Source organism: Mobula birostris, chromosome 23 (genome assembly GCF_030028105.1).
Source record: "Mobula birostris isolate sMobBir1 chromosome 23, sMobBir1.hap1, whole genome shotgun sequence".
Taxonomy (NCBI): domain Eukaryota; kingdom Metazoa; phylum Chordata; class Chondrichthyes; order Myliobatiformes; family Myliobatidae; genus Mobula; species Mobula birostris.
The window spans coordinates 51,334,644-51,349,781 of NC_092392.1; the positions used below are offsets into that span (position 1 = coordinate 51,334,644).

The 15,138-nt window shown below is 37.5% G+C and overlaps 1 protein-coding gene across 7 annotated transcripts in view; it reads left to right on the top strand.

Moving 5' to 3' along the window:
• plekha5 (pleckstrin homology domain containing, family A member 5) overlaps window positions 1–15,138 on the top strand; it is a 298,352-nt gene that overhangs the window by 244,175 nt on the left and 39,039 nt on the right. For 6 of the 7 annotated variants that reach the window (XM_072241807.1, XM_072241799.1, XM_072241800.1 and 3 more), the window contains 7 exons: window positions 5,721–5,786; window positions 8,305–8,385; window positions 8,497–8,646; window positions 8,978–9,079; window positions 10,247–10,349; window positions 13,780–13,832; window positions 14,375–14,560. In XM_072241807.1, coding sequence (XP_072097908.1) covers window positions 5,721–5,786; window positions 8,305–8,385; window positions 8,497–8,646; window positions 8,978–9,079; window positions 10,247–10,349; window positions 13,780–13,832; window positions 14,375–14,560 — 741 coding nt within the window. The remainder of the gene's footprint in view (window positions 1–5,720; window positions 5,787–8,304; window positions 8,386–8,496; window positions 8,647–8,977; window positions 9,080–10,246; window positions 10,350–13,779; window positions 13,833–14,374; window positions 14,561–15,138) is intronic. The other variant, XM_072241801.1, reaches the window with a different exon arrangement.

Below are 15,138 nucleotides of genomic sequence, written 5' to 3' on the forward strand. Positions count from 1 at the left end.
ATAATTTGGCTCCTTGTCAGCAGTTAGTGTACATTAAGGCTTTTGTCTAATTGTAAAAACGTAATGTGATATCTTAAAATCTCCCTCAAAAGAGAGGACTGAGGTACATGCAGTATGTGCCTCCTTGTATTATCTTTTTAGATTTTCTCCTTTTCTTTAACTGAAACTATCTTTTATTGATAAATTTCTGGCTGTTGTGGGAGATAAGAGATGATATTTTTGCATCAGTTATAGCTCCAATTTTTAAAAAAAGTTTTGAAATGCTGAGAAACACAGAAAACGCCATATTTTTACCTCTTACTGCAGGAAAAGGAAGTATTTTGTCCAAGTTTCAAGCATTTTCTCTTGCTCTAAAACTATTTATTTTTTGAATAAAATACAAACTTTTGCATTATTACAAATTTGTTTAAAGAAAATTTGGTTGACTAATTCTTTCCAGTACATTATTTATGAAATTTCATGATCAGACCTGTAAAATTATTTCCAATTTTTTTTATCTGCTTGGTCATAGCAAATCCCGTACTGTAATCTTTTTTTTGGTTCAATGTATAATGCTTGCAAAAGGCTTTCATATCTTCTAAAAAGCAGGAGCTATAATCACTGTTTCATCTTTTAAATCCAGCCATGCTGTAAACTGATGTTTACTGTATGCTCCTCCTGATTTGAAATAGATGAAAGAAAATGAACCTTTAATCGCCACAGTTCACACTATGATTGAGAATTCAGCACCAAGGCCACAAGTATACAAGCAAGTAAGGTCTTGGATGTTGGTTGCTTTGCTTAATCACAAAGCCCTGTGTGTGGCAGCTTTCGGTTTATTACAGTTAAATCATACCCCAGAGTTTTTATTTTACTCCAGTTACATTCATCCATGCTTTGAACCATGCTGCAGCAGTGTTAGCATGGCTTATTTTACCATCTGCAAGATCTGTTATGCTTTACCTCAATATCTACTGTAGATGCTCAGATCCATTTTGCAATCTGGTTTTGTAATTGTATAGAAGGGTCAAATCTGACAAGCTCCTGTCTGAAACTAATCTCGCCTGGAACGAAGTGTGAAATAAACTGTGCCAGAGAATCCTATTGTCTTGTTCATAGTAACAAGTCAAATTGAAACAAATTGCTGAAGTGGTTTTGTATCATGTTAAATGTAGGTCAATTTGCAACCCTGAGGTTTTTGAAGTTTGGCTGGTATTTTATTGCCAAAGGTTTCTAATTCCATTTGTTTTGAGTTTGGAAAAGTAAGACATTTATCCAAATCAAAAGCATAATGATTTTGTAAAATATTACTTGGATATAAATAACCTGTTGTTGCTTATTCATACACTGCCCCCCACTCTTCTTCCCTAAATATGTAACCACAAAGTCGATCGCAAGCATTGTGCTTTCTTCCCTACTGTATTTTTCCTTAAACATGGCTCATCATTTCTGCATGATGGTTGTTACTGCATGCTTAAATGTATATAGTTCATGATAGAAGAACCTGAAGAAAGGTGTTTGTATTCTGCGCCAATACTTCCTTCAACTCCCACGTCTTTAAGATCAGATCAAAGGTAGGTCTTATGATGCTATGGGCACTTATTATGCAAAGTCTTAATTCACTGCACTGCCAGATAAAAAATTTTAAAGATTATAAGATATGCAATTTTACAACTGTTATTGCAACTGTCTTGTGCCTTTTCAGTACCAATTGAGCTTAGTGGTACTTTGTGGTTTGGGATATTAATAACCCCATGTGTATAATATCCTTATTAAGTACTATACTTTGAGAATGGGTAGTCATAACATTAGAGACTATCTGCAGCAGCCAAACTGGCTGTGGTTTGCAGAGTGATGCAGCTCCTGCAGCCCGTTTTTAATCCTGACCTCTGGTGCTGTGTGTGTGGAGTTTGCGTATTTTCCCTTTGACCACCAAGGTTTGTCCAGCTATTTCCACATCCCAAAACGTACAGGTGAGTTAATTGGTCACTATATATTGCTCCTGAGAAACCCGAATGGTAAAATATAGGGAAAATGATGGGAATGTGGGGGGGGGGGGGATTGTGCCATAATGGCCGTGTCCTATGAAATGAGGGGACAGTGAGGTCAGTTTCAGTTTTGTTTGGTGTGAAGGATTAGCCTGTAGCTCAGCAAATGCAGTTTACATTTGCTACTGTTGTAATTTAGCTAACCTTGAAACTTAATGCAATAAAATAGATAAAATGCAGCTGATGTATGATACATTATCCTCAATTTTATTTTCTTACAATAGCTAGTCATATGATAATAAACTTGATAAATATATCAGTCACCACAGTAGCATCACAGTTAGCATAATGATATTACAACACCAATAACGCAAATTCAGTTCCACCATTGTCTGTAAGGAGTTTGTACATTCCTCTGTGACTGCGTAGGCTTCTTCCAGATGCTTTGGTCTTCTCCCACATACCAAAGACAGTACGGGTTTGTTGGTTAATTGGTCATATGGCTGTAATTGGGTGGCCTGGACTCATTGGGCTGGTAGAGCCTGCTGTGGTGTTGTCCCTCTAAATAAATAAATATTGTTGAGTACTGAACTGAAACAACAGTGAATTAATACGTAGTCAAGTCATCTGTGCAAGTTCATTGCATTCTAGTTAATTGGGCCATCAGTTACAGGGCAGCTGCATATTTGGGATAACTCTTAAAAGAACAAAAACTATTTCAGAAAATTGCCAGGATTCCAATCTTTTATTTGGGACATTATGCCACTTAATTGGGGAAGGACACTGTTCCTGAACAGGTTCTTAATAGTGTCAGTTAAACACACATGTGTGTCTATTAGACACTACAGTGACTTTAGAGCAAACAGTTTTTAAATAGCATCAGTCATGTGTGTTTCTGTTCAAAAAGCGGTGATTTTTGTCATTGATAGTTGGCGAGAAATAAAGTCTAAGACAATTCAGGAAAGTTTTGCTCACTGCAGTTTCAAGCATTCAGGCTTGGAGGTGCCAGCAACAGCCGGAGTGAAAATGAAACGATTTCACTACTTCAGCAAGTTAGGAACTATGAAGAATTTGACGGTATCAACAATCAGAGAATATTACAATGAAAATGAAGATTTGGAGGATGCAATGGTTGAAAGCAGAAGGTGTCTCTGCTGATTTTATTCATTGTGTACACTGGACAAATTCCTCCATTGTTAACTATTAGGAACTAATGAACAGCTTTATAGTATTGGTACTGTTCTCATTTGTTATATAATTCATTTAAATACATGATTTTTTTACTCAGTTTGACTTTTTTATACTTTTTAACTATTTCCATGAAACTTTGGCTAATTGTGGTTGCCACTTAATTGGACCAAAATATACTGGTTCCGATGTGTCCCAATTAACGGGAATCTACTGTATTTGGTACCACTTTGATAAATTCAGTGCCTGTAGCACTGAATTTGCGCAAAGCACTGTCTTATCTACTTCATACGATTCACTGGTTCTCCCACACCCCTCATCACTATTCACCTTTCTGTTCTGTTTACAATAACAGAAAATAAAATGGAGCAATGTTTAAAAAGAAAAGCAGCAAACACATTTTATATTACAGCTGCAGGTCAATTTTATTCCAGTTTCTTCAGTCTGATTTATAAACCGTCTTAAATAGTACCAACGATAATTTTAACACACCATATCAGGGCCATATTTTCCTATGCTGCTGCCTCACAGAAAATATATTTATTAATACTAGTGTCATAATGTTAATGACAAAACCTTGCCTTTTTCTCTTCTTTAAATTCGCTAACCTAACAATCAATTTTATCAAGATTAAAACTAACTGAATATAATGTTGCTATTACTTAATAGCTCTGAAATTGATTGAATTATGATTTTGGCCTTTATGTATGATTTAGCCATTAGTAACGACTGTACTTGTTTCATTATGCAACTGGGACTTAAATGCACAGTCTGCTGTAACCCTGAAGCAAAAAGCAAGAATCATCAAGATTTCTACTTCTGTTATGTAGTAAATTTGAACATGGTGTCTGCAATTTGTTCACTCTTTATGCTTTGAGCAAGCTTTAAGTTTTAATTCATTACTTGGAAACTAATGGTAAAAAAATTGTTTAACTGACAGACTGAGACTTCGTCATGTTTAAAACACTGTGTTTCTGAAAATTGTTCACAATTTATTTCTTGTATGTTGTCTGACAATTCCTTGCAGGTTAGCAATTCAGATGTTAGAATGAAGAATATGCTGCAATTGTGGTCTGCATTGATACAATATTTTTCAAAGAACCTAATTTCAACACATGCTTTTTCTTACTCTGCTATTATGTTTAAATATTGCAGTTTTCAAGGTGTGATACTTTGGCTAGCCCGTTGCTGTCTTTATCTGTGAAATGTATTATACAACATAGAATAGTACAGCACAGTACAGGCCCTTCAGCCCACAATGTTGTGCCGACCCTCAAACCCAGCCTCCCATATAACCCCCCACCTTAAATTCCTCCATCTACCTGTCTAGCAGTCTCTTAAATTTCACTAGTGTATCTGCCTCCACCACTGACTCAGTCAGTGCATTCCATGCACCAACCACTCTCTGAGTAAAAAACCTTCCTCTAATATCCCCTTTGAACTTCCCACCCCTTACCTTAAAGCCATGTCCTCTTGTACTGAGCAATGGTGCCCTGAGGAGAGGCGCTGGCTATCCACTCTATCTATTCCTCTTAATATCTTGTACATCTCTATCATGTCTCCTCTCATCCTCCTTCTCCCTAAAGAGTAAAGCCCTAGCTCCCTTAATCTCTGATCATAATCCATACTCTCTAAACCAGGCAGCATCCTGGTAAATCTCCTCTGTACCCTTTCCAATGCTTCCAAAGCCTTCCTATAGTGAGGTGACCAGAACTGGAGACAGTACTCCAAATGTGGCCTAACCAGAGTTTTATACAGCTGCATCATTACCTCGAGACTTTTAAATTCTATCCCTTGACTTATGAAAGTTAACACCCCATAAGCTTTCTTAACTACCCTATCTACCTGTGAGGCAACTTTCAGGGATTTGTGGACATGTACCCCTAGATTCCTCTGCTCCTCCACACTACCAAGTATCCTGCCATTTACTTTGTACTCTGCCTTGGAGTTTGTCCTTCCAAAGTGCACCACCTCACACTTCTCCGGGTTAAACTCCATCTGCCACTTCTCAGCCCACTTTTGCATCCTATCAATGTCTCTCTGCAATCTTCGACAATCCTCTACACTATCTACAACACCACCAACCTTTTTTGTCATCTGTAAACTTTCCAACCCACCCTTCCACCCCCACATCCAGGTCGTTAATAAAGATCATGAAAAGTAGAGGTCCCAGAACCGATCCTTGTGGGACACCACTAGTCACAACCCTCCAATCCGAATGTACTTCCTCCACCACAACCCTCTGCCTTCTGCCTTCCTTAGCATAAATTAAAATTAACTGTTTATCTGTCTTACCAAGGGTAACTTGTGTTGTCATACTTCAAGGAAAAATAAATTAATGTAATTCCCAGGATAAATTTTCTTGTTCCACATTCTCAGTGGGAATCTTCTCTGAACAAGGTACTGATTGAAATATTGGCTCTGCAGTATTGTGACTCTGTCTTTAGCTCACACTTGCTTCAAATTAGGCTTCCTGATGGGAGTACTACATCACTGAACCTGTTTCTCAAGTTAATCTGTTGAAATTCTAACACTTGTTACTTTTTCTTAATCATTCTCTTGCAGCTGGCTCAACATGATGAATACAGAGAAACTTTATACAGTCACAGAACTGAAGAACTAGATGTAGATGTATGTAAAATTTGTTAATTTTTTGTGTTAATTGTGCATTCTGTATTGATTCTGAGTGTGGTGGGAGACAATAGAGCAAGATTTTAAGCATTTTAAGGCATTATGGAGATGCTTTCTGCAATTTAAAGTGGTAGATGCACTTTGTTTGAACCATTGCCTATCCTCTCACGTACATCTTAAACTTGTTCTATGTTAAACATTACTATAGAAATCACACAATACAAAGTTCCCTATAGATGCTAAGCATATTTTTTCTCTGTTCCCATTCAATTAATTGACCAACAACAATTTCCTATGTGTGAAATTCACTTTGCTCCTTTTCCTATTATTTTGCACTAAGCTGTTGAGATTTATCTTGTTTGATTTGGTTGTGGATGATATTCAATCCACCGGTATGGTTTCTATGGACTAGAATACACCATGATCTAAGGGTTATGCAGAAGACAAATAGCATTTATTGCAAGGGGATTCAAGTTTAGAAATTAAGAAGTTTTGTTACAATTGGGCATTCATTGGTGAGGCTACACCTAGAGTACCGCATACAGTTTTGGTCCCTTTATTTAAGAAAGGATTTATTAGAATTGGAGATGGTCCAGAAGAGATTCATAAGGCTAATTCCTGAGTTGAGAAAGTTGTCTCTCATGACTGGCTAAAATAAAAATAGACCTGTATTTCTTGGAATTCAGGAGAATAAGTGATGTTCTTGAAACAGAATGTTGTCAGGGGTCATGACTGTGTAGATGTTGGGATGCATCCATGAGTGGGAGAATCTTGAATGAGGTGATGTTCTTACAAAACTGGAGGATACTCATTTAAGGGTAAGATGTATAGGAAAATTTCTTGCAGGTTGTGTTCAATCTCTAGAATTCTCTACCTTGGAGGATAATAAAGAGCAGATCACTGGAGAAGTATTTAAAGAGGAGGATGGTAAAAACTGAAGAAGTTATGGAATAGATGGCTTTGTGGCTAAGTTTGCTGATGATACAAAGATAGGTGGAGGGGCCGGTAGTGCTGAGGAAACAGAGAGTCTGCAGAGAGACTTGGTTAGATTGGAAGAATGGGCAAAGAAGGGGCAAATGAAATACAATGTTGGAAAGTGTATGGTTATGCACTTTGGCAGAAGAAATAAACAGGCAGACTATTATTTAAATGGGGAGAGAATTCAAAGTTCTGAGATGCAACGGGACTTGAGAGTCCTCATGCAGGATACCCTTAAGGTTAACCTCCAGGTTGAGTCAGTGGTGAAGAAGGCGAATGCAATGTTGGCATTCATTTCTAGAGGAATAGGGTATAGGAGAAGGGATGTGATGTTGAGGCTCTATAAGGCGCTGGTAAGACTTCACTTGGACTACTGTGGGCAGTTTTGGTCTCCTTATTTAGGAAAAGATGTGCTGACGTTTGAGAGGGTACAGAGAAGATTCACTGGAATGATTCCAGGAATGAGAGGGTTAACATAAGAGGAACGTTTGTCCGCTCTTGGACTGTATTCCTTGGAGTTTAGAAGAATGAGAGGGGACTTCATAGAAACATTTCGAATGTTGAAAGGCATGGACAGAGTGGATTTGGCAAAGTTGTTTCCCATGATGGGAGAGTCTAGTACGAGAGGGCATGACTTAAGGATTGAAGGACGCCCATTCAGAACAGAGATGCAAAGAAAAATTTGTTGCCACGGGCGGCAGTGGAGGCCAAGTCATTGGGTGTATTTAAGGCAGAGATTGATAGGTATCTGAGTAGCCAGGGCATCAAAGTTTATGGTGAGAAGGCGGGGGAGTGGAACTAAATGAGAGAATGGATCAGCTCATGATAAAATGGTGGAGCAGACTTGATGGGCCGAATGGCCGACTTCTGCTCCTTTGTCTTATGGTCTGAAGAGTATGTTCAGAGATAACAGTGTTTCTCCAATTCTGGCCTCTCAGGCACATTCAATCCAATTCAATTAATGCTATGCATTCTCGAATTCCCTCCCTAAATTCACTCTCTCCTTCTGCTTCTATAATGCTCCTTTACACTTAAATTTAATCAAGTTTTAAATCATGTTCTATGCAAGGCATGCTGTTGAGCGTTGTTTGCTAACATTGGAGTGTTTTCCAATGGTAAAGTTTCTAATAAATACAAATTGTTGTCAGCTAATACGGGGCTCACAATTTGTCTAGTTTTATGCACTTTCCCACCATTTTACTAAACTTCAGGAAAAATTTTTCTGCATGCATATTTTCATTATCTGCAAATCCTGAGAATGTGTTTGAAGTTACTATAAGTAAATACTGGAAACAAAAAAAAAACTGCAAGAGGAGAAACAAAGTTAATGTTTCAGGTCAAGGAACCTTTGTCAAATGAAGGGTCTTTGACCTGATATGTTAATATTGTTTCTCTCCGCAGATGCTGTTTGACCTGATGAGTTTTTCCAAAATTTTCTGGTTTTATTTCAGAATTTCAACATTTTTGATTTTGTTGAAGTTATAATACTGATTTGTGTGCTAATCCTTCACATTTTCTATCTTTGTGATTGCCTTTTCAGGCGAAACTGAGCCAGTTGTGTGAACAGGATAAGGTTGTTCATGAGCAGGAGGAGAAACTGCAGCAGCTGCACAAGGAAAAAGTAAATAATTGAGATGAAGTTCCTGAGCTTGAACAAAACATAAAAAACACATCCAGTTAATTTAATCACGTTTGGTCTAAAAATACTAAATGTGCCTTCTCACCCCTGCAGCATACACTGGAACAGGCATTATTAGCAGCCAGCCAAGAGATTGAAATGAATGCAGACAACCCCAGTGTGGTGCAAAGTGTGGCCTTACAGAGAGATGTCTTGCAAAATGGATTACTCAGCACCTGTCGGGAGATATCAAGGGCCACTACAGTAAGTTGTTACAGCCTCACTTATAATTGCTGCTGTTGTGGTCTACAAGCTGGTCATATTGTGTGGAAGGTATTAAGTAGGACAGTACACTATTCCCAAAGGAACCAGGGAGTGAGATGTGGAGGGAAGTGCAGGACAGTTGCTGTTAGTCAGCTCATGCACCCCACCTGGTGGCTGGTGCATGTCAGAATGTCAAAGGACTGGGACTAACCCCACTCCCAGCAGTATATAGGATTATTTCCAATGCAGCAATTATATTTTATTTGCAAAGTTTTGCTGTTTTTTTTTATAGTAAACAGTTCTTTATAAAGCTATGTATCTTGTGATTTAGGAGCTCGAAAGAATGTGGAGAGAATATGACAAGTTAGAATATGATGTAACTCTTGCAAGAAACCACTTACATGAGCAACTGGACAGATTTGAAGGAGTTCAGGTACTTTAATCAAATATACTTGGATTCCAGGTACTTTTATACTTACAAAAGGGTAATATATCTCTGTCACCCCCATGTGCCTCCGCATCCAACACGTTATTTTCCGTAACTTCCGCCATCTCCATAGGGACCCTACTACTAAACACATCTTCACCTCCCAACCGCGCCCCCCGCCCCCGCCACTTACTCTGTGATTTCCTTGTCAATTCCTCCCTCCACACTAATCTCCCTCCTGGCACTTAAACCTGCAAGTGGCCAAAGTGCAATACTTGCGCTTTCACCCCCTCCCTCAGCTCCATTCTGAGCTCAAACATTCCTTCCAGATGAAGCAACACTCCGCCTGCAAATGTATTAGCGACACCTATTGTATCCAGTGCTCTTGACGCAGTCTCCTCTACATTGGTGAGATCCGTCATAAATTGGGGGACCGTTTTGTCAAGCACCTCCACTCCATATGCCAAAAGCGAAATCTCCCATTCCCGTTCCGACTTGTCGGTCCTTGGCCCCCTCTTTTGCCACAATGAGGCCACTCTCAGGGTGGAGGAGCAACACCTCGAGTTCTGTCTGGATACCATCCAACCTGATGACATCAACATCAATTTTTCCTTATTGTAACTTTTTCTCTTCCCTCTTCCCTCTTCTTCTATTCCTCACTATGGCCTTCTCACCTGCCTGTTACCTCCCTCTGGTACCCCTCCTTCTTCCCTTTCTTACACGGTCCACTCTCCTCTCCTATTAGATTCCTTCCTCTCCAGCCCTTTATCTTTCCCACCCACCTGATTTCACCTTTCACATTCTGGCTTGTACTCTTTCCCCTCCCCCCACCTTTTTATTCTGGTATCTTCTCCCTTCCTTTCTAGAAATGAAAAAGGGTCTCAGCTCACAACGTCGACTGTCTATTCATTTCCATAGATGCTGTCTGACTTGCTGAGTTCCTCCAGCATTTTGTGTATTTTGCTATCTTTCTCTACCAACCATTTCTCGAGAATAGCAAAATGATAGGGCACATTGCATGCATTATTTCCTTTCTGTGGCAAGCATATTTTATTTACCATTCTATTGGTATATTGGGTACACAAAGAACCATTTTTAAATCATTTGTAAGATTTTGGATAAAATAGTATGGATTATGCTTTTGTAGTTAGAGGAGTTTATATTTCTCACAAGGCGGATTTAGCTGGCCACCAACACTCTCAGATCCAAAAGGAACTCTGGAGAATTGAAGATGTTATGGAGGGACTTAGCAAGAACAAACAGCAAAGGAATATTGGTAAGAGAAGTTAAATATTTATATAGCACTTGTACGGTAGAATATATTGTGTCTTATTTTTCTACTAATGTAGATAATGTTTGAGCTTATCTCTGAGAACTGCAATAAATATACTTTAAAGAATTCAGAAGTCTGAAATTGCATCTTTTGACTTGGTTTTAAATTAGTGATCCGAAACTATGGACTTTCCCTTTTAAGATTATCGTTGTGCTAATGATATCATAGATTTAAATAAGATAGATATGATTATTTCTTTTTATGGCAAGTGGAAAGCATTTTTAACAAATTATTTTCTTTTTCACTACATTAAGTAAAAAATGTACAGCAATATTGCAAAATGTTTTGATGAGTTTGCAACTCAAAAATATGCCACTAGTTCCATGTCCTTGTTTGTGCTCCACGTAAACTTTCACTTTCCCCTATCTAATTAATATATTCTTCTGTTTCTTTCTCCCTTGGACTTGCATAACATGCTCACTGTATTCATACTATTCATCTCAACTATGCCATGTGATGAAAAGTTCGCCATCATAAGCCACTCTGAGTGAGGAAGTGTAAGAATTGGGCCAGATGGTTCTGGTTGTTAGCCAACTGTTCATGAGGGAATTACCAGCCAGCTGTAGTGTACACGTTAGTGTGTTTCTTGTCATTAGCTGCTGCACACTGCAACCAGGGATGGTTCCCTATTGTACTGAGCTGAGAAGGTTAAATGCACTTTGTTACTAGCTCCTCAAATGTTAATGGATTTGCTCACCTTATGTAAGGGTATTTTCCCCCTTTCAATTAATATTAATATGTTAATAAATTATGTACATTATTTTAAATGCATTACTTTGAATTTTTAGATCAATTTTGATTTGAAATATTTAAGTATTTCAACTCTGACTAAATTTCTCAAATCATCGGAGGAGTTTAGAGACAACGGGAATGACCTTTGACAGCATAAGCTTTCAGAGAGTCATCAGTGCAATGCTAGGGTTGGAGCCTTGGATTACATTGCCCGAAGTCTAGTCATTCACATCATGCAACAGCTCTAATGACAATGGTGGCAGTGTGGCTGCCAAAGATGAATGTGAATGCAGGCATACTGTAGGAGGTGAACACGGGGAAAGCTTAGGTCAAGCACCAAATCAACCTATTATTGACTGCCCTGTATGAATGAAGCCCAATCTGGCTTCACCCACAAGTGGAAATGACATTTATCCTATCTAGCCCTTTCATCAGTGTGAACAACTTTTATCGGGTCACCAGTGAATCTTTTTGATTAAGAAAGGATTGCCACCTGTTTTATTCCTTCTCACTATATAATCTCTGGGTTCTAGTATCAATATGGTCAAACTTTTTTTTCACCTTTTTTCCAGTAGCTCGATGCTTTGATGACCAGAAATGTTCATTGCGCTGTGAAGTGTGGTCATAAAAATAAAACAAGTGTTCTGGTTTTCAGTTCTGTCCTGCTTGTATAGGCATATTCATCTCTCCCACTAACTTTCAGAAATTTGTGCAGCTATTCTATACATCCCTCTATTCCTCTCACCTATTTAGATACTTATTTTTCGGGGAATGTGTGGTCTGATGTATCTTACCGAAATATAATATTTTGTACTTCTTCTTGTTAAAATGCATTTGGAAAATTGTATATGCACGTTGTAAAGTAAATTAGTTGCAGTACCTCTCTGTTTTATTAAATCTATCATGAGTGGTAACAGACATTTAACAGATGAAGGTGGCTCCATGGTAGAAGCAGTACATAAGTACCAAAGAGCAGGCTGAAGATTTGTGACCAGCTTCATATGGAAGTGTTAAGTGAATAATCCCTCGTGACAGCCTTTTGAGGAGTTTGAAATCATTAAAGCATTATAGCCAATTTGATTCGCTCTATGATTTATCAAGAAATGGCTGAGCATACGCTGCATAGTAAGTGTTATGAAATTCCATGACACCTTAGTAATGGCATTAAGAATATATGCTATTAAACTCACTCCCCTTCTAGTCAAAGCTTGCCATATAGCAATGTGGATGTTTCCACACTAAGTCCCGGCCATTTTAAAAAAAGAGCAAGGAAAATCCAATCCAGCCTGCATGAATCTACACTCAATGTAAAAGTAATGCAATTTGTCATGGGCATTACAAGTAATACTCTTTCCGTGAGAGATTGTAAAACCCCTTGATTTGATACCATCCACAAGTTTTTAAATTGTTTTTCTGATTCTTTCTAAATGCAAATAGTGAACAGCAGTATTCCCAGCATTAAATCTTGTGGGTTGATTACTAACATGTTTTAATCCAAATATTTTCATGTATCGAAGCCAATTTTGTTCCAATCTTATGTTTATCCTTACTTTAATCATAATCTACTACATAATATTTGGCAAATGCTTTTGAAAAATATTTTTTTACTTCATTCATCCAAATTTTTACATTATGTTGGCTAGTGTATATGATTATATTATCCTCTGTATTTAATCTGTACCTTCTTTTTCCCTGTTGTATGGCTGTTTTTGGTGGTAAACATGCAACTTTCTTACCTCCCTGTCAGTAGTTGATTTAAGTTCTTCTTTCTCAATTATCTGAAGCCTGAGTTCAATTCTGTGAGTATGGACTTTTGTTGAGATTGCTGTATGCTGGAGTAGTGGAGCAGTCCTCTGGTTGACATTGAGTGTATTTGTTTAGTCCTGTGGTACTAGCCTTCACTGGAAACATTGCTCAGTATTTACAGAGAGAAATAAAAAGTAAGTCCCCATGTTGGAAAGCTGCTCTGCTACATCTCGCTTGTGCCCAGCCTAATATTCAAGTTTATATGATGCCTATTTAAAAAAAAACTTGCTTCAGCACCTTTTATACAAGTTGAATTTTTCCACAGTAAGGTTGATTAGATTTTCCCTTTTGAATGGGGAACATTTTTGTTTAGAGGCTGTGTAATCAATATTTAAGAGATCTTATTATATATGAAGCACAAGCAAGTATACCCCTTAAGAAATTGGTAACTTGATTGTGATCAATATGATGTTTGATGGGAACATGCAGATCATAGTCATGCTTGTTTCACAGATGCTGTTATGACTAGTATCAGTATCATTGGAAAAGTAAAGGAGAGGGTAACTTAATCCATTGTGCTCTCATCAAAAGAATCTTTCAGAATTATTTAATCAATGTTGTTTAAGGTCCCTGTCTTATCTCAAATATTGAATCTCCGAATTATTCTGTCAAGCATTTTGCGCAATTTCAGTTTTGTTCTTACAATGTATGGAAAACAGTGTTCATCACATGATTTATTTCTAATTATATAGAAAATGAAGGGCAATTCTTTTTTCTGGAATAGCAATGCAATCCCATGGAATCTGAAAATAAAAAGGCTTCCTGCCAGCAAATTTTTAAAAGTTAATGCCCTTGAATCAAATATTCTAATTTGTGCTTTTATTTCTGTTCAAAGCCATTGCTGTGTCACAATCTGGACCTGCTTCAACCCTAAGGCATAGACAGGAGGTAAGGAGCTATTCTCAGTCACTGGTGTGTACCTGTTAGAATGGGGATATTACTGTAAAATAAACTTGAAAATGATCAGAAGATGAATACAAGTTTGCAGTCTCACATTAATAATCTCACATTTATAGGTGAAATGTTTGTGTTCATTTGATGCTGCTTTATTATAGGACATTGACTTTTCACCAACATGTTTTGAAAGTGGAAAGAATAAACAGAAGATATGATCATTGTTCAGACCCATCTTTTCTTGCTAATACACTTTATTTCTGATTATTCAAAGTCATTTTGGTACAGATAGATCGAATCATTAAATAATATTAATCAGCCAACATGATGTAAGTGATAGTGTCAAAAAGTACAATAATTGGATTGTATTAGCTGACTTTGAATTAAGGAATAGACTGTAGTACTATATTTGCTTTCATGTATCTATTTGCAGAACATGATCATGAGTTAATTTGCATACATAAAATAAGCAACATCTGGCATATCTCAAATTGTGTTGTGCACTTATTATATGGTGGCCATCTTACACTCTTTAGGAAGATGAAACAGCCCCTCCTCGTCCTCCTCTCCCCCAATTATTTGACTTGACAAAGAAGGGTCCCTCAATTCCTCCTCTTCCCAGTGAGAGAAATCTTTACCCTTGTTCTACCAGAAACCTGGTGCATCTAGACAAAGCGAAGATCCACCCTGAACTGGAAGATCCGAGGAATGGTGCAGATTCAGTAAGTGGCTGACTACTGCCACTGTTTATCTTTTTTAAACCTGCTCCATCCGCATTTCCCTCTTCATTGTTTTTTGCCATAAAATTATTTTGCTTCCTCACTTTTTTGTGGTGGTTTTACTTACACTTTTACCATTGGTGCTTTTTTTTATCTTTCATATACATGAATGAGCTGTCTTGCATAATTATAACTTATGTAAACAGATGAAAAAAATCTTGAAATAGAATTACACGTCATGAATAATATTCTCACCTTTGAAATATTTACATCATTCCTTGGACAGGTTGTCTCAAATGTTCTGCCCCAGTACCAAAATCTGGCATCTTACTTCATGTTTTTACATTAGTTACACAAGTGTGTTAAAACATTGATGTCTGTTCAGTTGCTTTATGACAAGACAATTCATTCAGTAAATTTGACTTTAATGTTACTTTTAAAGTGATTACCATTAATAGGTTGTCTATTGACATATTCTACTTAACATTGTAGAACTATCTTGGATTACCAGTATCTTTGGAATGTACTGTTAAATTGAAATCTATCTCACTTTGGTGTCAGTGATAAATAATTTATTCAGA